The following is a 26,588-nucleotide window of genomic DNA, read 5'->3' on the forward strand; positions in this document are numbered from 1 at the left end:
GTGCAAATAATACAGATTTAAACCAACAGCTTTTTTTAAAACCTCTGTTTCCTTGGCACTATATGGTCTCATCCCAAAACAGTAGACCCCTTGCCATCCTTTGCTTGCAAGTTCAAATGTGGGGTGGCTTTTGGCTCTGTGACAAATTGCAATAAGGGCTGGAAAAAGGCTTTCTGATTATAAATGAATTATCCTCAGAGATGCTCAGTTCTGCGCTTGAGTCTTAAATGTGCCATTAGAGTAGGTAGCCCTTGGTGGGGACTCTGCTCTATGCTGGCTTTGCTGGTGCAGGCTACTTTGGGTTGCAGCCCATCGCAACCCTGTATCGCAATAGGCTTTGGGGGAAAGCCAGATCTTCACCTGGCAACTAAGATGTTGCCCAATGTAAATTTTCAGGGTTGATGTGTGCACATCTGGAGAGATAAACCAGTGGTCTCCCCATGGGTTATTAGACACCAGGACTGTTTCTGTAGGGATTAATTTTCAAGCAAACCTGACTAACCTCTTTGCTTTTCTACTCCAGCTTCCCCATTCCCAGAGGACTTCTCCATTCTAACCACTGTAAAAGCGAAGAAAGGAGGTCAGTCCTTCTTGATCTCAATTTACAATGAGCAAGGGATCCAGCAAATTGGTGTGGAGATGGGTAGATCTCCTGTATTCCTGTATGAAGACCATACAGGAAAGCCAGGCCCAGAAGACTATCCTCTCTTTAGAGGCATTAACCTAGCAGATGGCAAGTAAGTGAAATTTTGTGCGCAAAGGAAAAAACGGTGCATTGTTTATATCAATACCAGCATGTTGAATGTTGTGTAAAATAGGAGTCATGTATATATAAATGTATATACACACCTTTGACTACTGCCAAGTGTCCCAGTCTTGAACTTTGCCCTTTGGTGAATAAATACTGCATACATAAAAAGCTTGAATCGCATACCGGTCAGTGCAAATTGTCTGACACTTATGGGGATAGGAACACTGTTGACTTCTGCTGTAAAGGGCCTTAAGAAATTGGTTTGTCTTGAAAAATCCACACTGAGTCTTTTGCAGGACATAAGGAGGGCGGGAAAGGGGGATAGCCAGGGAGTTATTGGTGCATTTTTTTCCTCTGCCTCTTGTTGAAGCCAGAACTGGCACACTCCTACCTGTTTTAGAGGGATGAGAAGCGAATGGCACCATCTGTCAATACAGTTTTTCTATTCAAATGAAATCTTTAGGGTCTGCCCAAGGATGATTTTCATGTGTTTGCAGATGATGCGTGAAGGTTTGCAGAACATCAATTTATGAAAGCTTCATTGTTATACAATCATTAGCTTGTTCTTGAAAGCCCAAGGCTCTGTTTAACACATTTATGGACTGTGTTCTTCTAGGTGGCACAGAGTAGCTATCAGTGTGCAGAAGAAAAATGTCACCTTGATTTTGGACTGTAAAAAGAAGATAACCAAGTTCTTGGACCGAAGTGACCATCCCATCATTGATGTCAATGGCATCATTGTATTTGGAACAAGGATATTGGATGAGGAAGTCTTTGAGGTAAGTCATATGACAATGAAGAGCTCTAGAGATGTTCCACAGGGATGATGAGCTGGGTTCTGGCTGATGAGGTATTTACAGCTCCTTTTTGGAACTTGTATTGGATTTCTGCATAATAGAACACTGTCATATGTAATATAATTTTTAAGTTTTTGTTTTGACTAGGTAAAACTTTCTGTAGTAACGATGAGAACAGTGGGCCAGATGACCTGTTGGAGTGAGCTCCTCTGGTTTCATGCCCTTGCTGGGTTCTAGACCAGCCCCTGCACTGGGATTTTGTAGGTCTGAAGCTCTTATGCTCTTGGCTTGTTTAGCATGGGAAGGGCTCACAGGGCTTTCATTCATCCCTGTGTTATGATTTAGATCAAGTTGCAGGGGCAGTAAATGAAGGCTGAGGAAAGCAGCTCCCTTGCAAGTCACAGTTCACTCCAGGGCTATAGGAATTTGCTCTTTTCCCATGCATTGGCCATTGATTCTTGGTTTCTTGCACCACGACATAAGGGGACTCTCCTCGACAGCTTGTTTGGCAGCCCTGTCACCTCCCATGCAGCAACTGCTTTTAAAAAGCAAAGCAAAATCGTGATGGGTGGAATGTTCCCATGAGCTGCTTTGATTTAAGCAAAGGGATAGAGGATTATTTATAGACAAGGTACATATGGTGGAAGTTCTTCCCATAGTTCAGCAGCTAGTTTAATATATGCATTTCACTAGCAATCTCAACTTCTGTGGTCTGCTGCACTTCTGAGGCTTTCATGTGTATGAGAATCTTGTCCCTGATCTTCTTGCAAGCTAGAATTGCTTCCCTGAAATCAGTGCCAGTGCAACGGAGTGTAAACTAAGACCTATTGATCTCTACCTCCTCACTTTTATTGCATTTATGTGGAGAAAGAGCTGTATCTCCTGGGCCTCCCCAACCCAGCAAAGGGATGGGGAACATCTCCTGTTGGTGGATAATTAGAGCTGTACCGAAGCCAGCTCTTGTCTGCATTTTGCTGTCACTTGGAAGGAAAGTTCCAGTCTGTTTAACATTACCAACATCTGGGAGCTGATCTGCTGTAAACAGCAAGAATGCATGGACTGAACACTGCTGCCAAAATCCCAGTTACAGAGTTAAAGCTGAATCTCTAAATTGTATTAAATTAATAGACATTCCCTGGGAAGTTTAACAATTAAAACGGAAAGTAAAAGCTGGGTTTAATGGGCACTGGAGTGTCTTTTGCAAGTGTTGGACATTCTGCCAAAAACTTCAGCAGTCGCACTGGATGCCGTATTTTAAGTGGAGTTGTTATATAAAGTGGTGAGCTTTTCTGGGGAGCCACTGGACCCAGGGATCTAGTAGATCCACTTAAAGAACCTGGTATCACATCCCAACTGGATAAGAAACCTGTGCTTTAGACTACTTCATTTTGCAAAGTAACAGAGTTTCCATAACTGCCCCTGAAGCTTGAGATGTTCCCAGGTGATTTTTAGTGCTCACCTGGATTTAGGACTGCTGATTGCTCTGCCAGGCAAGGGAATGCATATGGATGGCAATGCTGTCCCAGCTCCACTGTTAGCCCTTCCCATGGGGCTGGCCCCAGCTCCCTTGCTGACAAGGACTTATCTAGGGGTACAAGCTCAGAGAGCTTGTGAAACCTCCTCAGTCCTGGGAGGTGGAGTAAAACGGAGCAAGTGTTCCCCTCGGCTGGAGCCTGTTGCCTGTTCTGGGTACAAGATGCAACTACAAGATCAGTGCAGGCACTTACTGAGAACTGGACAATTAGCAAGTATTTTTTTTCCTTTGTTTTATATGTACTGATATTATACAGCATGTCTATAAAAAGCTCTCTAGTTCTGGTATTTGTCCTTTCTTTTGTCATCCTCATCAAAGAGGGTTTTCGGCCTATCCACACACACTAATCAAGATACCAGCAGCTTTAAATGGAAAGTAATTAATAAGTTTGAAGGCAGTGGGCTATAATGTAATTTCCTTCATATCTCAGCAACTTAATTTCCTTTGGTTCCTCCTTTCTTATTTCTGCAGGCTAAGCAGAAACTGTACAGGGAAACATGTGGCTCAGAAGAGTGGGAAATGGGTGTAAACTGTTAAAGTGATGTATTCCTGGAAAGCTGGTAATTTCTGGACTGAATGCAGAATGATGGGATGAAGCTGCTGCTGTCCTGTAGGCAACTGCTCTGCAAACCTCAGCTAATAAGATGGTCCCCGGTGTTTTCTACACCCCTGGAGTTGCCTGGCTCTTACATGTTTGTTGCTTTTGCTGGAAATTAAAATAATCCAGTTAGTTGGGAGTGGGATGGAAAGCAGCACTGGGGAGGGCTTAGATGGGCTGTGTCTCAGCATGAATCAGCAAGGGCTGTAAGTAGTGGGAATTCATATCCTCCTTGTCAGGACTGAAATAATAAAAATAAAACCCCAAACACCTTTTGTTTTGAAAGTTGTAATTATTTAAGCTCTAGGTCTAGCTGGGGTTGCAAGCAGAGCAGCTCTGCTGTGTTTGTCGATTGAGTGCCCAGATGGGGACTTCCTCGCTCGTACTCTGCTGCAGAAAAACCCTGGCAGGAAAGGTTAGAGGAGTTTCAAAATATTTCTCTAGCACAACATTCTTCCAGTGGAAAAACTACTTCCTCTCATTAAAATTCAATTAGTTTGGAGGCTGTGTGGATCTCTGTATGGCTGGGGGAATGCTGGGTAGGTTTGGAAGGGGGCCAAGCCTGGAGCCTAGGTTATACAAGTTAAGTTTTGTGCTGAGCTGTTGTTCAAAACAGGAGTTTACAAATGTCAGGACAGGCTCTCGCGCTGGGGTTGGGAAGTGGCGGCTGGCTTCATGCTGTGCCTGAGAGGATGCTGTTGTGAGACAGTAAAGGGCTTTTTGCAGTCAGAGAAGGAAAGAGAAAAGAAATAGCCCATGGTGCAGGATAAACGCTTTTCCTCTGCTTGCAGGCTGTAGTAAGCAGCGTTCCTGTGGCTACAGCAGCACTGGAAGGAAGTCAGAAGACGTGTGAATGTATCTCATTTTTAGAGGGATTAACTTTCTTTTGATGTGCTTTTTTTTTTTTAAACATACATTAGAAACTAGGTCCTAGCACAGTCTAATGATTAGGCATGGGAATAGAGAGAGAATGACATCTGGGAAAGTCCCTTTCCCAGAAAGCAAAGCGTCTTCTGCCTGAAACCTAGGGAGACTTTCCAAAATGTCCTGGAGATGCGATGGCCCTGCTCCTGCCTCCACTTCACAGTGATGCGCTGCAGGAGCTGCCTGTTCAGTGCCCGCAGTCTCTGGCAGGAGTTGCCTTTTTGTGCAGGATCCCATCAGTTCTTGTGTGGATAACAAGAAACTGGAAGTGTGAGCCCATCTCTGCTGGCAGCAGTGTGTCAATCCCAAGGCTGACCCCTCAGCCTTTGTGCTGATCTCTGGTAGCCTGTGCCTGGTGTAAGAGCTGAGAATAAGTTCAGTGCTTGTCAGGCCAATGCTTTGCCTCCTTTGAGGGTTTACTTGGCTGTTATACACATGCTTCTTTTGCATATTGTACCCATCAACCATGGCTGTGGGCTTTCATCTGAGATTTGTCCTTGGAAGATGCTCATGCCAAGGAATTTTTGCTCCATGCACAACTTATTGCTGGGTTCAGGGGACAGTATCTATCTCCCTGGGGCTTGCTCCTTCCATCAGGGCAAGTGATCCGGCTTGAACACGGTCTCTCTCCCACCCCCAAGCAAAGCCTGGCGAGGCTTTGATTTGTTTAGCTAAAACAGCATGCAGCTCACTTAATCCATTTGACCACTGTTTCCCAGGACCATGTGGATGGCACCTCCCCGTGGGCTGGCTTTTCCAACCTGCCATTTGCTGTGGTGGTCTGGTGGAAAAGCAGCTCAGCGAGCTCTGGGCTGAAGAAATCATTCCGGTTTAGCAGATGTGGACTGAAACAAAGTTCAGGTCCTGGCTCAGTAAGGTCACTGGTGCTGTGTTTCAGTCCGAGAAGTGGCTGTATTACAGCAGTGAACAGAGAAATCCCATAACCCACAGCTGGAGGACCTTTATGACTGGAAAGTGCTGCACAATGTCTGTGGCAGGTAAATGTTACTGTCTCTGGGCTGGATTAGGTGAGCTTAGCCCCTTTTCAATGGTGTTTGGAAGCATCTCATGTAGTCCCATAGAAGTTTGGTTTCTGCAATAGTGTGTGGCCCAGCTCTGTTTTACTGCTTAGCGTTACTCTGTAGACCAGCACATACAGCAATGGGCTGATGAACAAAATGAAACTTGTCCGGACCTTGCCAAAGTTCTAGATATGTGACGTATTCCATATTTCTGCTGCAAATCCCATTTTGTGTTCTGAGCTGTCAGGAAGAGATGGTTGTGTGAGGGTGCTGTGCTGATAAAAGTACTGTATGGCACCTGGCTGGCAGAGCTAGCGTTGGCATTGTTAAAACTGTGGTGTGGACATTGCTTAAAAAAAAAAAAAGTAGGTTTTGATAAAACTGCTCAGGGTACCCTAGTAACAAATGAGTACATTTGATGTAAACTATTTTTGGTTCATCTGTTTAAAATTTTGCAGGATTGTCCTACAAGGTAACTGGTGTTTTGACCCTCTGTAAATAACGTTGGTTTGCAGCAGTGTCTGGTATTGGTGTATATGAAATTAGTTTTCCCAGAAGTGGAAAAGCTTAGTGCATGTGTAAATTGCTTTTTAAAGTTTGATTTCTACTGTTGGCCCCTCTGGAGACAAGAGGGGCTTATTTTGTACAGCTGGGTCCCATAACTGTCTCATTGGTGTAGTTGGTGCTGTAAACCCAAGTGGGTTTCCTCTGATCCTGCCCAACCAAGTTGCAAAGTGAGAGGGTCTTAGACACCTGTGGACACCGTTCTGCCAAGGCAGTGAAACCGTGAGGGGCTGACAAACTATTTGCTATTAGCTTATGCAATAGCTTGTCCTGGGATGAGATACAGCACGCTGCTGGGCTTTGGATGATGCTGAAAGGATGGTGCTTTATATTGTCTTTCCTCCTTTGTTTTTGAAGACCACTAGTGAAATCAAGACATCAGAAATGGAGGGAAAGCAATTTGTGCTGGGGTGAGCCAGAAAGCCCGGGCAAGGTGCCAGAGGTGCTCTTAGGGCTGCTGAATGTTTCAAGGCGCAACAAGACAAAGCAGAATAGATGCTTCAATGCTCTTAGCTGAGACATTGGGGCTGTTCAGGTGCTGTGTTGCTCTTGGGTTGAAATGCCAACTCTCTTTTCATCTTCTAGCTTGTTTACACTTAAACAATTATCACTGTTGTTGATAATCCCAGATTTCATTTCACTATTGTCAGGGTTTTCTCCCTCCCTTCCCAGGCTCTTGGCTGTAGCATTTCCAGCTCTGGAAAGTGCTCTTATTTTTAAAGTTTCTGTACGTTATTTTTTTCAGACGCCTCTGAGGTTATAAGATTGGATCAATAGCTTTTGCTTTAGCAAAAGGTCTACAAATGAAAATAGGATTCTTATACATGTAGGCGTATCTTATGGTATTTTTTGGTGTTTGAGGATGGAGAGATTTAGGCTTCCCCTTTTGCAGACAGATCTGTTAATATATTAAATGGCCTCTATCTACGATTGCAGGAGGATAGCTATGCTGCTAGCCCAGTGGGCTTTGGGGAAAGCCAGACTGGTGGTAACTGCAATATTTGTAGATTTTCTCAGCTTATGGGTGCAAATGTACTGTGGGAGCCTCAGCTCTGAATCCGTGTCTGGTTCACATCTAGAGCCCAGCTTGCCTCGGCATGGCTGTCGTTGCTGTTCCCGTTTGCAGGAGGCTCCTGTGCAAATGTAAACAGAGCAATGGCAAGGCACAGAGCACATGGGAATGCTTATTTATATGCTTACGGGAAAACAACAAGGTCCCCAATATCCTCAAACCAGAAGCATCTTAATGGTTCCACTGAGCTCAATGAGGCTTCTCACGAGTGTGGCGTTGAAGCCATCGTGTTCTGCAAGATCTGGGCTTAGTCCAGAGGGTCAGGAAGGAGCTGGGCAGAGCTCATATCTATTAAGTTTTTGTTAACCTTCAAAAGGCATTTTTAATTAATTAGGATTTTTTACTAACATGAATTTCTCTGTCAAGATGCACCACAGATACATGCTCCTGTGTATTTTTCCCTACCTCGGTAGACTGCTGAAAGAAGCTAATTTACAGTTCTGGCTGCCTGCTTTCCTGGCCCTGCCAAATCTGATTTCACCTCTTTTGCTGTAGAGCCTTTCAGGGAGTGCAAAGAGTCGATGTTTTACACCACCAGCATATACCATGGTGTGAGATGATGGAAAATAAAACATTCTGAGCCAGCATTAGGGTTCTTTATTAAAGATGTCTGTAGCTTTCCCCAGTCTCCTAATAATTCTCCATTTAGTTGCTGGTTTTCTCGTCATTTCTTCTGCTTTTGTTTTTTCAAAGGGATCCTCTTTAGTGAAATGGTGCACTTAAGACATATGGATTAAATCACAGAACTAGGCTCTTCCAGAAGAGCTATGCTGCCTAGAAAATGTCTACAATTATTGAAGATTATGCTTCTGGATGGGTTTGCAATTAACAGTGAGATTTTTGCGCCAGTCTCCAAGCAATGCAGTCAGTCTAATCAAACCTCAAATGTGATATTTGGCTCCAGTTGGCAAGGTCTCGCACACTGCATCGTCTTACACAGGTGCCCAGGGATGTCATCTGGTTTTACCAGTGTGTCTGTACCGAGGGAGGGGCAGGACCGGATCCAGAATAAAATTGCAAAACAGCGTGTAAAAGTTAATCTGTGCTTCAGGTTGGTTTCATTTGAATCCTAAACTGACACCATTTCATCTGACCTCTATCTGTCAGGTGCCAGCATGGAAAGTGAGGACTTGGATGGAAACAGCAGATTAATTGTTTGCATACGCTTTGCTCAAACTCTTGTTTTTCATTTAGATTTGCTGGGTAATTTGCAGTTTAGCCATCTGGACTGCAGTCAAGCTTGGTGACTGGGTCAGGGTTGCCTGTAATGATGTAGCCTTATTAGTCATGATTACAAAATACACATTTAATGTTTCTAACTTTTTTGACTTTGGGGTTTTTTTTTTGGTCAGTGGTAAATTGTTTCTTAAACTATAAAAAAAAACCCCTGTATATTGGCACGTGTAGATAATTACCGCAGTTTGTTGGTATAGAATGCCTTCAGGCCTCTGGTAGTATACAATGCATGGGGAGACATGCTTTATTATTCAAAGAGAATGTAAAAGTGCTTTTATTGATGCGTAACAGTTATGCAGTGCATCGTTTATCTTTTAATAAGGCCAAGTCAAGCATCAGCCTAGTTAGCTGCGTGGTCTTATTGCTGCTTGCAGTTTGTCCAGAGTCAAGCCCTGGTCTTACAGGAGGACCAGCATGGGTTTTGCCTCCAGCTGGGTGCTGTCGAGTGTCACCTTCAAGGCAATGGGTGTCTCTTGCTGGGTGGGGGCTGCTTCTAACTTTTAGTGACAAGTTGTGTCAAATGGGGGTCTGACTGCTGGGAGTCTGGATTTCAATTTTGGATGCCTCCATTAGTTAACATGAATAACCCTCCTGTGGATCCTTGCACTCAGGAAGATACGGCATGTGCTGTAATTTAAAAATAAGGTAGAGCGATGGCCCTTAAGCCATACTGATCTTACTGGAGGTAGCGATGAGGGGGAGCTGCAGTTATTCAAAGCACTTTATATTCCCTGTGTCTGCAGAGGAGATAAAAGGAGGACTCTGCATGGAAGGAGACAGGGAGAAAGCAGAATCCCAGGAAGCCTGGCAGTGTGTAACAGGCTTGGCTGCCTGGCCTTGGTGCTGGTGTGTACTGTTAGTCTAGAAAGGGGATTTAGTCCTTTTGGTGTCATCCTGAGTAAAGGGCTTTTTAATCGATGCTTCACTGTGCAATCCCATTTGTACAGTACCTGTGGGCAAGTGTGCAACTTAGCCTGTTTAATATAGAATTCTCTTAGGTATAGGCTGAATATTTTGAGCACTGGCGGTGTCGGATGGCACTGAGGAACCTGGTGGTAAGATGTAGCTTGCAGGGAGCCCTGGTCACGAGCCTGAGTGCAGCAATGGGATGGTGGTGTCTGTAAATAGGAAAAGGCACCCAACCTTGAGCAATTGCTTGTTGAGGGGACCCTCCTCGTGACCTTGTTAGCAAAGCATGGTGAATGCTAGGATATGGGGCACTTAGCACTCATGAAAATCCAGGGCTGACACCTTCTGTAAGTGGCTGGTGAAGGACATGGGACCTCACCCCGGTCTGAGGAACCGCTGGCTTCCCTGTCAGCTCCTGAACAGTGGTCACAATAATAGCGATGTGCCATGACTCCAGAGGCTACTGAAGTGGGAAATAAACAAGTTGTTTATTATTATGGTTCAAATAGGCAGTTTTTGGAGCCTGATGGTTGCTTTACTAGGGACTCCTGCAGGCTAGTTGGTTTGGATGAGCTCTTGCCATTTTGGAGGGTATGGGCAAGGATGCTGAGTGGGAAGTGGGGAGAACTGTCAGTGGGAGGGATGCTAAGCAATACCACGCAGCGCTCTCCATCACTGCTGTCATCTTGGGCTGTGACATGGAGAGGGTAAGGCAGGCTGTTGCCCAACTTTCTCTGGCCTGGGGTACCTCCTGCAGAGTGGGGTGACCAGCTGAAACTGCTAATGAGGAAAACTGGTCTCTGGAAGGCAAAGCTCATCCTTCACAACAATTTAATCCACTACAGGGATTGTGAGGTTTGGGGAGCAGAATTCTGTGTGGTTGTTCCTGACATTCACCTGGCAGAGTTTTGTATTTAAATGCTGGCAGGCAGCAACCCAGGCAGGCTTGTTATATGTGATGGATGCTGTTAGGTGTAGTGTCATTACTCTTTCAGCTGACGGCTTCGTTTGTAGTTTGCTTCCCCCCTTGGATAGCAAGAGGGAGGAGGAGGGGGCTTGATTTCTTCCATGGAAACTCTGAGATGCAGAAGGCTGATTGCTGAGCCCAGACAGGGTGATGTAATGCTGGAAACCTGCTCCTCTCCGGTGACATCATGCCAAGGTTTACAGTGGCATTGTGGACATGAATGTCTGCTGGGGGCAGGCAGCAGGACAGGGCTTCAGGAGCAGAAAAGGCACTGCAAAGGGACCCGGAGTGTGTTAAAAGGCACTGAAGAGGAGAGCAAATGGATGTGTTTGGGAAAGATGATTTTCTTCAGCTTGAGCATTGGGGAAAAGCCAAATACTCATGCTATTGGGGAGAAGTTTCCAGCTGAACTTTGTTGGCAGCATCACTATGCAATATGTAAAAGTGATTATTGAGAGCAGAGAGTGATAGTGTGCCACTAGCCCAAATCAGTGCATGTTTCCCCTTGCCTGCTAATGTGGGAACCTTGTTCTGTGCAGAAGGTGCCACACCAATTACTCTTATTTGTCTAAAAATGAATTTCTGGAGCAGAAGCCTGTGGACAGGAAAACATCCTCTGTCTTCTATGTACAAAAATCTTGATTGAGTTGCATTGTTGCAGCAAACTGTTATAGGGAGTACAGACTTGTCTGAGCCAAACTTGTGGGACAGCCACTGTGTTGAGGAAGAGGATGGTGAGCATTGAGCTCTGCAACAGGCTAGTCAGGCAGGGAGGTGGGCTTGTGTCCTTGTTGACCTGGCAGGGCTCAGGCTCTTTCTTTGAAATTTAGGGCTTTATTGCTATTGTTCTGCCTTTGCAGGACACTACTTGAAAGTCTTCATTTCTCTAAGCTAGGGTTTTATGCACATGGCCTCTCATTGAAGCGAGGACAGAGTAAACCCAGCATAGAAAAGACCATCCTAACTAGAAGCCTCTTAGTTGACTTTGTGTTCAACCCATTCCCTTGTCATTTAGCTATGAACAAATGAAACACATGTTCCTTATACATGGTGAGGCCTTTTTTATTTTTTTTAGGCAGTCTGGGCTGCTTGCCAAAGCCCAAAGGAAAATCCTAGCCCACTCCAGACATCCCCAGTGTGCAGGTGTACTACTTACTTTGACAGAGCTGAGCAGGATCGAATGTATATGTTCACAATAAATACGTCACCCTGGGGATGGGAGCTGGAAGAGGGTATTCCTAATGAGTTGTGCAGAATATTGGATGGGATTTGTGTATTTGTGTGTATGTGTTTTCTATTCCCTCCAAGAACACGGAAAAAAGTCTCTAACCGTGGGCTCATTGTTCTGCACACGTAGCCACATACTGGCTGTGGTTCAGGAGGTCAAGTCTGCTTGAACAAACAGTGCTTTGGCCACTGAAGCGAAATGTGTGGGGAGATGAGAGAATTTGTGGCGAATATTACTTTTGTGCACTGTTCTCTGCTCTGGAATGTCTGCAAACATAGCAAGGTTTTCCTGAGGCTTTGATGCCTTGCATAAGTAAATTTATCTGCAAATTATGTTTACCCTCTTCCAGTTTGTTGCTCAGAATACTGAAATCTGAGCCGTGATGCTCAGCTAGCGCTGGCTGCGCTGGTCACGCTGCGTCCGTTCCTGTTCCTTAATGGGTTTTGTTCAGATAACCACATTTCTGGGCTGAGCTTCACATCTGCTCTTCAGGCCATCGGGTGTACAAACCCAGCTCTTTTTTGGGATGAAAAGCTTGGGTAGTGCCCAACTAGCTTTGTTACGGGAGCTACGCAGGATTTTGTGTTTAAACGCAAGGCTTTCTGAATGCTGAGTTTGAGAAGGGAGATGCTGCACAGAGGTTCTCTTGCAGGAATAAATAACCAAATCATCTTTCATGGAGAATTAGCAGTGTTAAAACATAACTGCAGAAATATTTTGGAGCACGGAGGTGAGAGGTGTGTGAACATGGACAAAGTAGACAGTCCAGTTTCCTGGAGAGAGAGGGAGAAGGGTGTATGGACAAGAGGCGTTATGCCTATGTGTGCACACTAGCTCAGCTATCCATTTTTAGCTCTTTCCTGAGCAGCACTGGCCAAATTTGAGGCAATGGTGGGAAATAGCAATAGGAACCTGCATGAAAGTTCCCTTCTCGGGTGGTCCCAGCAGATGTGTCCTGCTCAGTGCTCCATGGTTTGGTGATTGTCGCTGGCCAAATGCAGGAAAATTCTTTCCCAACCAAAATTTGGTGTTAAGTTAAATTCTGAGTGTGTCAGCAAATATCCCCATGCCTAAGCATGTAATCCCACTTATATCCTGAGATAACTTTAGCAGCCAGGTCTATTTTTCCCCTATTCCCTTTAATCCATAAAACCTGGATTCTGTATTTACCTCCTGGGGCAGAAAACATTCCAAGTCCTGATTAAAAGCCTCTGTGTATACAAACCCCTTGATCCCGAGCCACCTCGGTGTGGAGGGCTGAGGATAAAACCTCAGGGTGGATCTTGGGCTTGTGGCAGTCAGGGGATGGAAAGCTCATCTGTGGGGCTGAGAAAATGGCAGCTCAGCTTCCAGATTAATTCAGCTATGAGGAAAAAAAAAAGCAGTAAAAGCATGGGTTGTGCAGCTTTTAGGTACCTTAGTACTCAGCAGAGCTCCAGCTGTTGTGGGATGGGCGCAGAAAGCCCTGATGTGCTGCTAGAAGCAAAGAACCACCCTTTGGTGGTGGAAATGAGCCCAGATTGGGGAGGCTGAGGCTTTCCAAAATGAGCCATGGGCTTTGGAGCTGTCTGAGGGCTTGCCTGGGGTTTTGTAGTGGAGTTTGGGAAGTGTTTAGGGAGTGAGGAGGGGAGAGGATGGGAAATCCACAGAGCAGCAGCATGGGGCTGCCCCTGGTTGCTCCTCCTGCCCTTGTAGCAGCAGTGTGAATTGTCTGATGGAGCTCCGAAATGCCGTCTGCTGTGTTTGACCATTGTGGAGGGTCATGGCTAGATGTTTAATGGAGACCTTGGGTTGGATTTCTTTTCCTGCCACCACCTCCTTTTCTGTACCGAGACTGGCTGCCCCTCAAGTCTCTCTTGAGACTGTTCACCACCTTCCCTAGACCTTCTCTTTCCCTTTGTGTCCCCCATCTCCATCGTAGCCAGGGGTGGGAACGAAGCCTAAAGCTTTCTGGGTCATCGGGACCAATACCTCCTAGGCAGACACCGCGACCCTGTTTACACAGGGCTGAGTAAAAACTGAGCAACTGCCTCCACTTTGGCTCAGTGCAGCTCCAACAGTGAGTTTTCAAATGTGTAACTTAAGCCAAGAGCTTCACTTTACTACATATTTTCCACTGTGAGAGAGTCTCCCTTACAATACACTGGCGTATCCAGCTTCGTGTGGGCGGCGCAGCCAGCAGAAGCTGATCTCGTTCCTAATTTTCCATAGATGAAAGGGAAATAAATCAATGTGAAACCGGAGCCAGGAAATGGTATCGTTCGGCGTGGAGGGGGAAGACACAAAAGAGCAATGCCGCGATGTGCTGTGCTGCAGCTTGTAATGAGGGAGAATATGTTTTTAAACTATCCCTTATGGTTCACACATATGTCATTGAAAAATAACTTCTATAGGAAAAAGCCAGCCCTTTAGCTCGGTTATTAGTGGATTATTTGATTTGGATGGAGAGAGGAAACTTGGAACAGTGCGATCAGCCCTTGGTAAGGCGGTGACATCAGGAGATGAAGTTGGATGAGGGAAATGCAGCACTAAATGAAATGGTAAAGAAAACAGGGAACTTGAGTATGTGGTCAGGTCTGCACGACCACAAGAAGAAATGGGAAGGCTGGGCAGCCTTTGGCAGCCTTGCAGGCTCTAATTTGAGTTTACGTGGAGTTTTCAGAGACTGTATGCTCCCCTCCAGGCCGCGTCTCCTCTCCAAGGAAAATGCTGCAATTTCCTCATTTCGTATGATAAACGTAGCCTGGATAAAAGGGCACTGCCCGGAGCTGCCCCTCGGACTGCGGGTGGGGATACCGGCCAGGCCGTGGGGCTGCTCCGGCCACGCGCGTCAGGCCCTGCTGCAATGGGGATGACCTTTGGGTGGTGACAACTGGGACCTGGAGAGTGGTGGCACTGGTGGGGCAGAGCTGGGCTGCCCTGTGCTACCTGGTGCTCAAAGAGCAGTGGAGGACAAGGGGAAATGGGGACTTGGGTTCCTTCCAGGGATTCCTAATGAATGCGATGAGGAAAATGGAGAAAATAACTTTTTTGAGCCTGTTCTATGGAGCGCGGGATATTGAGCATATGCTTCAGAAAGGCAGTGTTATTTGGAATACACTGGATGCAAAATGAGGTTGTTATTTTAAAATTGCTCATTGTTTCATCTTCTCTCCCTCTCAGCTTTATTAACTGCTAGTTAAAGGGCTGGCAGATCATGATAGACAATGACATCCATTCATTTTGTCCTATTCATTTCTCAGAGGCCTGGGCTGGGCTTTCATGCTTTTTTTTTTTTTTTAATTTCCATGCTGGACAGTGGAAGGTCAGGCTGACAGTATCCTCCCTTTATGTAAATGCATCCCACAGTGTGCAGGCTATCAGTTAATGTAGCTTTCCAGCAGGCCTGAATGTGAGTTTTGTGGGATGCTGCCTGTGGGGCTGTTGTCCCAGCAGTGCTGACCTGCGCTGGTCCCCTCACCCTGGTCTCGGGGCACCACCGAAGCAATCAGCACCCTGACGGAGGGCTGTGGTGTGGGTGCAAGCTGCTGCCTGCTCCTCCCCTGCACCGCAGGAGCAACTGGCAGGGTGTGCATGCAGAGGAGGGGAAAATCTTCCCTTTTTTGTTGCCTTTTTTTTTTTCCCCTGCCCACTGCAACTGCTGATGTGAAGCCAGACTTTGTCTGGTTCTGGTACCTTCCCAGATTGTCCCAGCAGTCAGCATCGCTGGGGGGTGGGGTCTGAGCCCTGCTGTGACACTGGGTACTTGCGATGGCTGTCAGGGAGAGTGCTACCTTGTCACGCTGTCCTGTTGTTTTATCTTTACATGAAAATTTCTTTCCTTGACTGTCAAGAGAAGGCTACAGTTGCAAAAGCCTATTGCCAGGTGCCTCCTGAGTTGCCCTGCTTAAGCATATCCATGGAAGCAAACTTTTTTAAGCAAGTATTAACAATTTTTTTTTAATAGTCTAATTTGCTGCTTGTAAGGGTTCAGAAGCATAATCTGACTTGATGCTTCAATTAGGGAACAAAACCACACCGTGTGAATAGACCTGAGCCAAATCAGCTCCCATTGGAAAACAATCGGAAGGAACTGCTTGAAAAACTTCTGGTGCGGAGTTATTCACGCTCATTATTTTGCCAACACTTTGGAATAGCCAATAACTTAAAGAAAAGGGAAAAAGAAAACCCTGTTTAAATTCTGGGTAGACACCTGATAGATAACTTTTGGTTTTTTGAATAATCTGTTGCTATGAAGCTGGTCTTGGTAGTATTAATATTGTAAACAGATGGTGGGTGCATCTATTAAAGAATACCTGTGAACTCGGCGGTACAATTTTTGAGCAGTTTTTAAAGTGTTCCTTTCAAAGCTATCCTATAGATTTACACTATTCCTGGCTAAGCATTTGTAATCTGGAGGGGGAAAAAAACCCAACAGCCGTGTAGTGACCGTGCTGTAAAGGTTGTATTTGGGCTAGATGTAAGGACAGTGACAACAGAGCACATGGTGATTGTGGGGCTTCTGTTTTTAGGGATCAACGCTGTAATTTGTGTGGAGTATGACATAAATGCCGATTTTAAGTTACCAAATGAAGAGTTTGAAGGCAGAAATCACAGGGTGACAAGCTGCTTGTGTGGTCATGTAGGGGGAAAAAAAAAAAAAAACTCTAAGGGTTTGATCCTAGTGTGTTTGCTGGAGAGCCAGGAACGATTACAAGTCTGTTGTGTCAATGCAAAGGCTCATCCGAGGTTGCCTGGGTGGCAATGCCAGCCTGAACGTGGCTGGCATCTGATGACAGGTAGCAGCAAACCCTTGGGCTCGGCCGTGTCCCGTGATGTTCCTCTGAGAGCTGCCAGAGTTGCTGGCAAGCTGAGACCTGGAGATGCTTGGTTTTCTCCTCCATTCTTTTTGGGTCTGGAAAATTGAGGAGAAGAGGGTGTTTTCTATGTATAGGCAGAAATGCAAGAACAACTGCTTATTTTGCGGTGCTTCAGCTCATCTTTTTCCAGTTGCTGTGGAATTGGGAATGTCAGAGATACCTTGAGATTAGTCAGGTCTAGATTCCTTCTAATTTGTGTCTCGTGGCTGCTTCAATTTCTCTTGTGGTAGGAACATTAGAGAGATGTGTTCGTGTTGTGTATGCCTATATCTGATCAGATGTGAACTCGCTGTAAAGCCTCCCCTCAGACAATGAACTTATACGATGCCTTTCTCTTACCTAGCTGTCTGTTTTCATGACATTTATAGGGGTTTAATTATCTTGAGCCTTTTTCCTCTGTCAAAAGTGATTGAAATCAGCTATCAGGTTCAAGAGTTATTGAGATAGATGGACACACCTGTGGCTGCACAAGGAGATCACACATGGCTTGCTTTCTGGGGAAACCAGCCAAAAAAAATGCATTACTGTCCTAATGAATTCATTAGAGGAGAATGCTTCCTCATGTGTTAGTTTAAACCTTCAAATTGAATAACTCAGTGTGGTTTCTGGTATATGCAAGAGATGAATATTTAGTTGCTAGCAGTTGTAATTACAGAGGTGGCCAGAAGGCTGGGTTGTTTCTTTGGTGAAGGTGTTTCCCTCTAGCATGCCTGCTATGCATGTAACAGCTCTACTCCAAATGTTTCTTCTAGGTAGGATCCTTGCAGGGAGAGACACAGTTCTGCTCTAGCTCCTTGCACTGGCAAAAACGCAAGAACTGGTTCGGCCTAGCTGAATGGAGGCAACATCTAAGATCCCACACAAGGAGCATGCACAGATCAGGTCTGCTAAGGACCTCCACCAGGTCTGACCTTAACATCTCGCATTCCCTAGGAGATGGTGCAAATGTGCCAAGTCCTTCTGCCAAGCTGGCCCTGCATGCAGAGTCTAAACCTGCTTTTCTCTCATTCCAGCTCTTCTCAGAATTGAGTTTTCTATTTTTCAGTTAAAACTGGAGAGGGGAAAAGAGAGTCAGACTATTTACCGTGTTCATGGGAGTTTCGGAGCAGCCAAAGAAAACTGAATCACTTTGGAAGGGTGCTCTGCAGTCAGGTTTTCTACCTTTTTTTTTCCACTCTTCCCCTGAAATAGAAGGAACACCTTTGCCCAGCCAGCAACTCAAAAATAAGCCAGCAAAGGAGTTATTTCTTCCAGTCAAGCCTGGTTAGTAGGATGGTCTAGATAATTCACATTGTAAGGTTTCTATTCCACAGTTATGAGAACCTTTGGGGCCTTTGGCGACTCAGTCCCAGCGAGCCAAGGGACTCCAGCTCCTGTCCCATTTTCTGGTTTTGGGGAAGGTGGTACTGCAGGAGATCTGTAAATGGTTTCTCAAGAGAAGTCTCAGCTGAGGATGGTCCCTGGCTGCCCAGGAGAGCCACAGTAGGCTGCCTGTTGTAGATGGATGCAGTTCTTCATCCTCCAGTCCTAAGGTGCCCCTGGAGCTGGTGTTCAGCAGCCGAGGGTGTGGGCTTCTTGCACTGCTGGGGATGAAATCAGAGCACTGGTGGGTACCATGAGCAAGTCTTGTGGCTTGGCTTTGCATCTGCTGCAGGTGATGGAAATCCCAAAGATTTAGGGCTTGGCTTGGGTGACTGGTGAGATAGGGTAAATGGCATGTGCTCGGCTGGCTTCAAGCTGGTGCAGGTCAGCCCTTCAGAGGAGGGATTCAAGGCTGGTGGAGAGCACTGGTGTGTCCTCCAAAGGGCTGGGTAGAAGGGGAGCCTGCCCTTGACTGCAGGTTCCTTCATGGTAAGATCAGTGCCTCTGGCATGGGCTCCTGAGGCTGTGCTGGCCAGGTCAGTGTCCATCCCTGTGGACGTGGCATGTGGTCGGTGCTCCAGTGGGAAACGTGCTCTCCTCTGGAGGCGATGCCCAGGTGCTCTGTAAACAGCCAGTGATAGCTGTGTTTGTGTCCCCCCAGCCTTTTGCAGGAAGAGGCTGGGGTTAAGGATTAAGCCCTGGCTTGAGGAAAGCTGCTAGGGATATGTCAGGCTTTAGCAGGGTGCGTGCCCCGTGCCAGAAGTGGAAACTAAGTCATTTGGAAGTCGGAGTCTTTCAAAAGTACCCAAATCTGGATGCTTTCCTCCTCTATCAGTGGAGGAGCTTGTTTAAGTTAGCAGTGCTTAACATCTGCATCTATAGATGTCACACTTAAAAACACAGATGCTTAGATATGCAGTATGGATGTGCAAAACCTGTATGTAAGCACTGTGGCTGCAAAGTGGAGCTCAGAGAAGTGTGCAAATGGCATGCAAAGGGACTGTGGAGGGAAGCGTCCTTGTCACTCGTGCGCCACGTGAGGTGGAAATACTCTGGAAAAGTATCATGTTCCTGGGTAATAATTAAAGACTGTATGCTAATATGTCTGTAAATCTATCTGAGATAGATTTAGGGTATGGAACCTTAAATCTGGTATTTAAAATTTTGGAACCCTTGCAGCTTTAACTTTTTAAAGTTGTCTATGTGTGTGTACAGGCAGGTTGTTTTTAGAAGAAAAAATTGTAAAATCAGCTTCAGCCATGTAGTCTCACATTGACATCTATAAAGTTTATCAGCAAGCATGGGACACGCATGTATGGGCACCTGCATGCATGTATGCATATGTGTAATATATGAAACATCTATTATGGGTAACCTAACATGCAGCTGCTACTTTAGAGAGAAAATATTTACTTCGATGTGATGAAATTTGAACTAGAAGTCATGCAGTTTAATAAAAATGTGTGGTTTAGATTCCTTGTTCTTAGCATATGTTTCTAATCTGCTGGGGGGGTCCAGACCATCTGCCTCGAACTCACAATTTAAAAAAAAGTTTAAAAATGCTCATTTTGCAAATAAAAAGAGTGACTTTACAATAGGAAAATGAAATTTGAGAGTCATGTCCTCTCTTTATTGGGGTGGAGAGAGGTGGGACTGTCAGGGGTTTCTTCTTTTTTTTCTTTGCCTTTAAAAACCTGAACTGTGTGCTATTATTTTTTCCCCTCTTTGCAAAATAGCTGCAGAAACCTCTCATATTATTTTTGCCTGTGTTACCACAGTGCTTGGCCAGGCTGTAGAGAAGGAGTGAATATAAAGCAGCCTTTTGTCACACCAGTCTACGCAGCCCCTCTCCCTGTCCGTCCGTCCAGGCTGGGGCCACAGAGTAGGCGAAGCCTTTCAGTCGCATCCCACTTTCCGTGTCCATAACTGGTTGTTTCACACCCAAAAATCCTAGTAGATAGATTGTGGTTTGTTTAACAGACATAAATATATTTAAAAATGGCCAGCAGAGCTGAGTGTCTGAGCATGACAGTTGTTGATTTAAGGATATGTCTCTTTGGGTGTTTTTAGCAGGTCTTTGTATTTGCTTTATTTTTTAAGGCATCTTGGCTGCCTTTTCCTTTCCTGCAGTCCTTACTGCTTGGCTGCTGCTTTGCCCTGGGCATACCTTCCCGTCCCATCAAGAGTTGCCATGTTTGTGCTTGCTCAAAAGAGGAGGAATGCAGACACATCAACAGCGGAGCGCTGGCCCTGTGGATGGCAGCAGTTTTAAGAGGGACCTGGGTTAGCAGGGGAGCAGGGAGCTTGAAGTGGAAGGGAAAAATCAAAGCTTGCAAATATTCTGTTCCAAAGTCCTGTGGTGTGTGACGGCGATGCCACCGTTTGCAGTGGCTGATGTAAGGCTGTCTGCACGGAGCTGTAAGGCGTGAGGATAAACAGAAGCCGAGGAGTCATTTCTCCTCTGGGTGGGTCTTGCTCCCTTGTGCAATTAGCTGTAACAGTTATTACAAGTACTTGTCCGCTTTGTAGTGCAGTCTGTGGAGCACGCAGCCGATGTCTGGTGGTTTGCAGCACCAGACATGAGTCAAGGGAAAGCTGGACGCGTCCCCTGGTACGTGCGTGGGACGGACGCTGCCTCCTGCTCTGCACTGCCTGACCTGGGATGCTCCTGCGGGAGCCTCTCGGCCGGCATTGTAAGGACAGGAGATTCAAACCACAGTCCAGCTTCTGCTGTATTGGCCATGTCTATCTTCAGATTTTTTTTTTCTGTTTTTTTCCTAGCTTAAATTTTCCCATTTGCTGGAGAAAATCCCTCTTGCTACCAGCAGCCATGCCTGTTGTGCAGCCTGGCTCTGCAGGTCCTGCCCCATCAGTGCCACGGCTGGAGGAGGGCTGCGCAGGGTGGACCTGCCGAGGGATGCTGCGCTGTCCTGCAGTGGCTTTTCCAGCTCTGAAACAAAAACCCTGGAGAAACGCATTGCTAGATAGCCTTGCTTGTAAATACTTTGTAGATTTGATGCTTTCTGTGCCTCTGCCAATGCCACCTGTTTTCCAAGCTGCCTCTTTCTTAAGGATTGTTTTTCTCTCCGCTCTGTGTCCCCTAAGTTCCTGGATCTTAATTAAATGACAGGTTGCTAATTTGCCTTATCTGGCTTTTTCCACCCATTTGGTAAATTTTTGAACAAAAACTGTTCTCCAAGGTCTAGGCATCGGCTTTTAGCTAGGAAAGGCGTGTCGCCCACTGGAAGCAATGCTCATTTATGGCTTATGATGGGAGCCACAGGGTAACAAACTGCGATGTGCACGTAATGCTTTATCTGAGCACTGCGGCCCCCCTCAGTCAGTTGGGGTCAAGGTTGAATAAGGTGAAGTACAATTGCCTCAAAGCATAAAGCAGCCCCAGAGCTTTTTGGGATCTTTAAACTGGTGATTAGACCTCTCTTCTGAAAGGCTGGAGGTTGCAATTAGGCGAAGTGCCTGGGGATGAATCAGTGCTGGCAGTGAAGGGATGGGGAGCTGGTACAGGGAGGATGGGACCGTATGGTCCGGGTGGCGAGTCTGGAGCTCGGCTTGGGCTCTTGCCCCATCATTAACTGTCCGTTTGAGCTTGGTTAGGCTTTTTCATCTTGTCCCTTTTCTCTTCAGGGCATTGCCAGTCCCTACATGAGAAGCTCTCAGGGTGGGACATGATGGTTAAGTGGACTAGGGTAGCAGAGGGCTGAGGAAGGGGCGACTGTAGAGCTGTTCCATGGGACTGGAGAGACCAAAGGGGCTCTGGGCTGTCAGGATTTGGTGAGGATTCCAGGGAAAGCAGCAGAAAAGTTAGCAATCATTAATGGATTTGACAAACTCAGTCATTTGGAAAGGAAAAAAAAAAAAAAAATCTTTTGCCCATTGCGAATAGGAAGCTGGAATGGTGGATGGGTCCGTCTGTTGCCTGTAAAGTGCTGTTGTGTAAATAATATATACTGCTGATGCATACTGTGTATATTGTCTTTGGGAATTAGCTCTGCATTGTCCCAACAAAAATGACTTTGGCATAAGCTCTGGCTTTGCCTTTACTTAGCCATTGTGCAGAGGGTGCTCGGCGTTGGGCCGGCGGTTGCGGCCGCTAGTGGGGGAGTGTTTACATTAGGGTAGGGCGTTATTTACATTGCGTGGTTATCGGGGCTGGGAGGGGGGAGTAGCTGCCTGGAAATGAACCTTGTATTAGTGTCTCCTGCTCTGCTAACGACTCGAGTCCTTGACTGGTATTCGGGTATTGGCAGAGCGACAGCTTCTTCAGGAGAGATTTCTAGAATTAGCAAAGCCATCTGGCTTTTGTTCTCTTAAAAAATTGCTTGTCCTTCCCTTCCAGTAAGGAGTCCTTGCTAAACTACTCATAATTTGTGTTGCGATATTATACCGACAGACCTACGGTGTGCTGTGGTGTCTGCAAGCATATATGAAATACAGCCCCTTGCTCCAAAAAGCTTTTTTTCTAAGAAACAGCCATGAGCGGCTGACCCGAGGATCCAGCAGTTATGGGTGGAGGAAGCACAATGTGGCATTGCCCGATTGCGTTTCCATCCGTCAGAGCAGGGCTGGGTGTTGAGGACAGCTCGGAGCGGAGGGTAGCAGGCTTCAGGGAGGCATAGAGGAGGGGACCGCACTTCCCTGCTCTGCTCCTTCAAAGCCAGTGGCCAGGGCTAACAGTGGGTTAATGGATCCTTGCGTGGTAGGAAATTGAGTTCTTCCCTGGGATTATAAAATATAAAGGTTGACAATTACTGGGGAGGTTAATCACCTTTGAGCCAAAGGGCTTATTTTCTTGTTGCTGTGGAGGCATGTCTGTTGTCCAGATAATTACTGTAGTTTGTGTTCTGTGAGTTTAGTATCAGAAATGCTGATGGCTTAGCTCTGGGGTGGGGATGCAGGACTAGGCTGACGTGTCCTGAGAACGGAGTTTCTTAGGGTACTTCCTCTCCAGGACGGAGATGCAGTGGGAAAGAGAAACTATTATCAGCCCTTGAGAGGTTTTTCCTTGAAGCCATATTTGGTTCTAGTGAAAATTCTATCCCTTTTCTGCTAATTAAACCTGTTTTTTCAAAAGAGGGCTCAGAAGAGGCTCCTATCTGAGTGCCAAAAGCAGAGGCAGCCGTTCTTGTGGTAATTGGAGCCCGAGAGGGGAAATAGCAGAGGTCTCACAGCAAAGCTGCCCCGTCCGTTCCTGCAGCCCCTCTGCGCAGGATGGGGAAGCAAACATCCGAGTTGGATTTATCCAAACCACCAAGTATTTGTAGCTGACTCATGACTGCGTGTGAGTCAAGCTTTTTTTTTTTTGAGCCAGACCTTCAACTATTGCCTTCCCATTTTGTAGTGCAAAATTTTTGCAAGTCCAAAGGATGCCCTTTAGGTACCAGTTGCTCCATCTGGTGAGCTTGCTCCTGTCTGTGGCTGGCCCGTGAGAGGGGTCCAGGACATGGGTACAGTGGCTGGTGGGGGTGGGTAACGAGGCTTTGTCTGACCCCATTGCTGCAGTTTGGTTTCTTTTCTGGAGCAGCTGTGTTTAAACAAGGGAGGCTGGGATGATGCCAGAACAACAGAGGATGCACTGATGCTCTGAGCGGTTATCATACCTCTGACTTGGGGTCTTGCTACGCTGGCAGAGCCGGGGGCATGGTGAGCTCTGGGTCACCCCTTGCTTCCCTCCTTCGCTGACTTCTCTGATACTGCTCTTACTCCAACCTGGGCAGACAAGGAGCTGCTCAGAGCCCTGGAGCAGGGCAGCTGCTGTGTCCTTAGCAGAGAGCCTCTGTCCATGGGCAAGTGCTGATGACAGGTTTTATCAAGCGGAACATCTGAGGGCAGGCAGGCTGTCCCCGAAACAGGGATTAGTTTTTTTTTTGGAAGCTCTCTGGTGGCAGGGGCCTTTAAGCTTTCACTTCATCATAGAGCTGCATTGAACCTCTGCCACTCTTAAGCCACCCAACTGGGTTTGCATTTATGGAACCAGTGAGTTTGCCATAATAAAATTCAGCAACATCCTAATTGCTTCCAATAATTTTTAAGATTTTTTTTTCTGTGTTATAATTGTACATCCTGGGCCTATGGTTATCCAATTTAAATGCAGGAGTTTTAAAACGGCACATCAAGCAGTATTTATTCTTATGGATGTTAAGAGTCACCAAGACTTCTGGGGTAATGCACTAAAACAACAGTCCAGTTAATTATTGGTGTGTTGCAGTGAGAGCCTCGAAGAATCCCAGTATTTATGGAGTGGCTGCCAATGCCAGATGAAGTCACTCCGATCATCCTCGCCAGCTGTTTGTTTTGTTGAACCACAGCGATTTCTCCAAGTTACTGAAGTTGATGTCATTGGAAGTGATGTGACATTTTTGCACACATATAGAATAAGTGTTAAAAAATGCTCCAGAAGAGCTTTTCCAGTCTTGTCTGGGAGTTGGTTGGGGAGTTGAATTAAACTGGCTTGATGGAACTTAATCCATAAAGCAAATGAGTCATCAGGCATAACTGGCTTTACCATAAATGTCAGACAGATTCGTCCTGGTCCTGATAGTTAGCACTTACATCTGTTTGGTGGAGCAAATAAAAGCCTCGCAATTCACAATCATTTTCATAAATGTGCTGTTCTGCCTCTTCCTCTACACGGGAAGCTCTAGGAATAAAGGTCAAAATGTGATTTATTCCCCTTTTTAAAAACTAGCTCTTCTGATGGATGAAATATCCATTATTTTCAGGCAAAAATTAACCTTTTTTTTTTCCCTCCACTTCGAATTTTTTGTCAAACCAGGAAAGCACACCTGTGCCTTGCCTTTGCATGCTAAGAAGTACCCCAGATACTGGAGCCCTTTCTTGAGCCCTGTATGCCCAGACGTGCCTGATTTGTTCACATGCCCAAAGAAGACTTTACCCACTGTCTGCATGGCTGGCTGGGGCTGGAGGGCACTGTGCTGGTGACTTCGAAGTAATACCTGTGTGTTACTGACTTGCTCCTTGACTTAGATACCTCTTTACCTGAAAATAAGTCTTAAAAACCTAAATGACTTGGCTGGTAAAGTCTTTAAACCACTCTTAGTGTAATTTTCTCTCTCTTAGAAAGGCTTCATGGAAAATCCATAGCTGTTGCATGTGTGGAGGGAAATTAATGGTATCTTCGTTATCGCTGCTCTTGCTGAAAAAAGCAGATGCTGACATAGGAAGGAGAGAGGCTTGGGTGTTTTGTGTAACCATAACAGTGAAACAAATAGACGCTTGAGCAAGGAAAGGGAGCGGAGCTGGCTGCTGCCTTTGTCAGCCCATGCCGGGGCTGGGGGCAGCTATCTCTTGGTGAAATTTATTAGCGGCAACACACTTGAGAGGACACAAAAGGCTCACGAACCTCCCAGCACGGCTTGCTCTATTTAAAGTCGGCTTTTTAAATCAAAGAAATGGGGCTCTTGACAGCAGAGCTTTGTGCATCTTTTGTGAAGTTCAGATAGTGGGGCTTTTTATTACAGGCTAAATTAGCCCATTTTATTGTTTTGCACTGAGGGATGAGGTCAGTTGACTGGGAATCTTGCTAACAAGGTTTTACTCCTGTCTGCTTTTTACAAGTGTTAACACGGGGTATCCACCAGTGCTGTGCACTTGCCGTTAACGAAACAAAGATGAATGGTCTAGCAACCCTGTGAGCTCTCCTCCTTCCCCCACCACTGAGCTGCTCAACCCATGTCAGTGTACTTGAGCTCAGATGCTCCCTGGGGCTCTCATTCCTTCAAAAATTGGGTGCGTTGCTTTTCCTTCTGATTTTGCATGCTTGCGTGCTGCTGCTGGAACAACAAGAAAAGGATGAACTTTGCTGGGCAGTGTGATTGATTGGGTTTGAAAAGGAAATGGGAAAATAGTAGGCATGTTGAATGATGCTCACGAAGCGTGGTGAGCTCTGAAGGAGCTGTCTGATGTGGCTCACGCTTTTTCCTGGCACCCTTTGCATACCAAATTTGTTTAGTTACGTGCTGATTTTTCTCAGGTTCTTGACCTAGAACTAGCAGGAAGCTTCCCTTGTTCGTCTTCCCCCGCTCACTCAGCAGCAACTGTTGGGCCAACGCTGTCCTTGGTGTGTTGAGTGAGCCTGGGGTTTCTGCCATGGCCCCAAGTCTTCAGCCTATGGCTCCTGGGACTTGCAGGGGATGTCTCTCCAGGTACTCACAGGTACGGCCAATGCCTTGAGCCCTCAGACCCAGAGGATGCTCAGCTCCTGTTGTGCTGCAGGGAAGCAGGGTGGGATTGAGCCAGGATTTCTCCCCATCTATAGCTCAGGAGCTGCCATCAGCTGAGACTAAAACCAAACTTGGCTTTAGCAAATTCTCTTCTGCTTAACCTTTTGCACTGTGTTTAGCCAACATGCCTTTCTCTGCTTTATCTATTCCTCAAGGAAACACAGTTTTAGTCCTGCTCACTTACAGGATGCAGACTATCAGCTCTCCTTGAGGTGTAAATCCAACCTTATCAGGAAGAAAAAGCTTTCAGCCTTCCTTCTTTGCCTCTCGGAGACAAGCACCCAGTCTCCTTTTGTGGCTGTTTTATTTCAGCTTATCCCAGCAGTGCCAGACACTCCCTGTAACCCTATGGAAACTGGGGGGCTTTGACCACTGAAGTTAGAGAAGGGCATAAATGGCTTAACTCGGGTGTCAATGAGGGGCAGGGGTGGTTGAGGTCCTGTGTGCAGAAATAGCAACTGGAAAGACACCAACTTCAAGCAAATTGCCTTGGCCAGGCTGGGC

The 26,588-nt window shown here is 46.2% G+C and overlaps 1 protein-coding gene across 3 annotated transcripts in view; it reads left to right on the forward strand.

Moving 5' to 3' along the window:
- COL5A1 (collagen type V alpha 1 chain) overlaps positions 1-26,588 on the forward strand; it is a 180,884-nt gene that overhangs the window by 64,788 nt on the left and 89,508 nt on the right. For all 3 annotated transcript variants that reach the window (XM_087752785.1, XM_087752786.1, XM_009476995.2), the window contains 2 exons: positions 524-737; positions 1,368-1,530. In XM_087752785.1, coding sequence (XP_087608911.1) covers positions 524-737; positions 1,368-1,530 — 377 coding nt within the window. The remainder of the gene's footprint in view (positions 1-523; positions 738-1,367; positions 1,531-26,588) is intronic.

Source organism: Nipponia nippon, unplaced genomic scaffold (genome assembly GCF_047370975.1).
Source record: "Nipponia nippon isolate SJK-2023a ecotype South Korea unplaced genomic scaffold, ASM4737097v1 scaffold_16, whole genome shotgun sequence".
In the NCBI taxonomy this organism is placed as follows: domain Eukaryota; kingdom Metazoa; phylum Chordata; class Aves; order Pelecaniformes; family Threskiornithidae; genus Nipponia; species Nipponia nippon.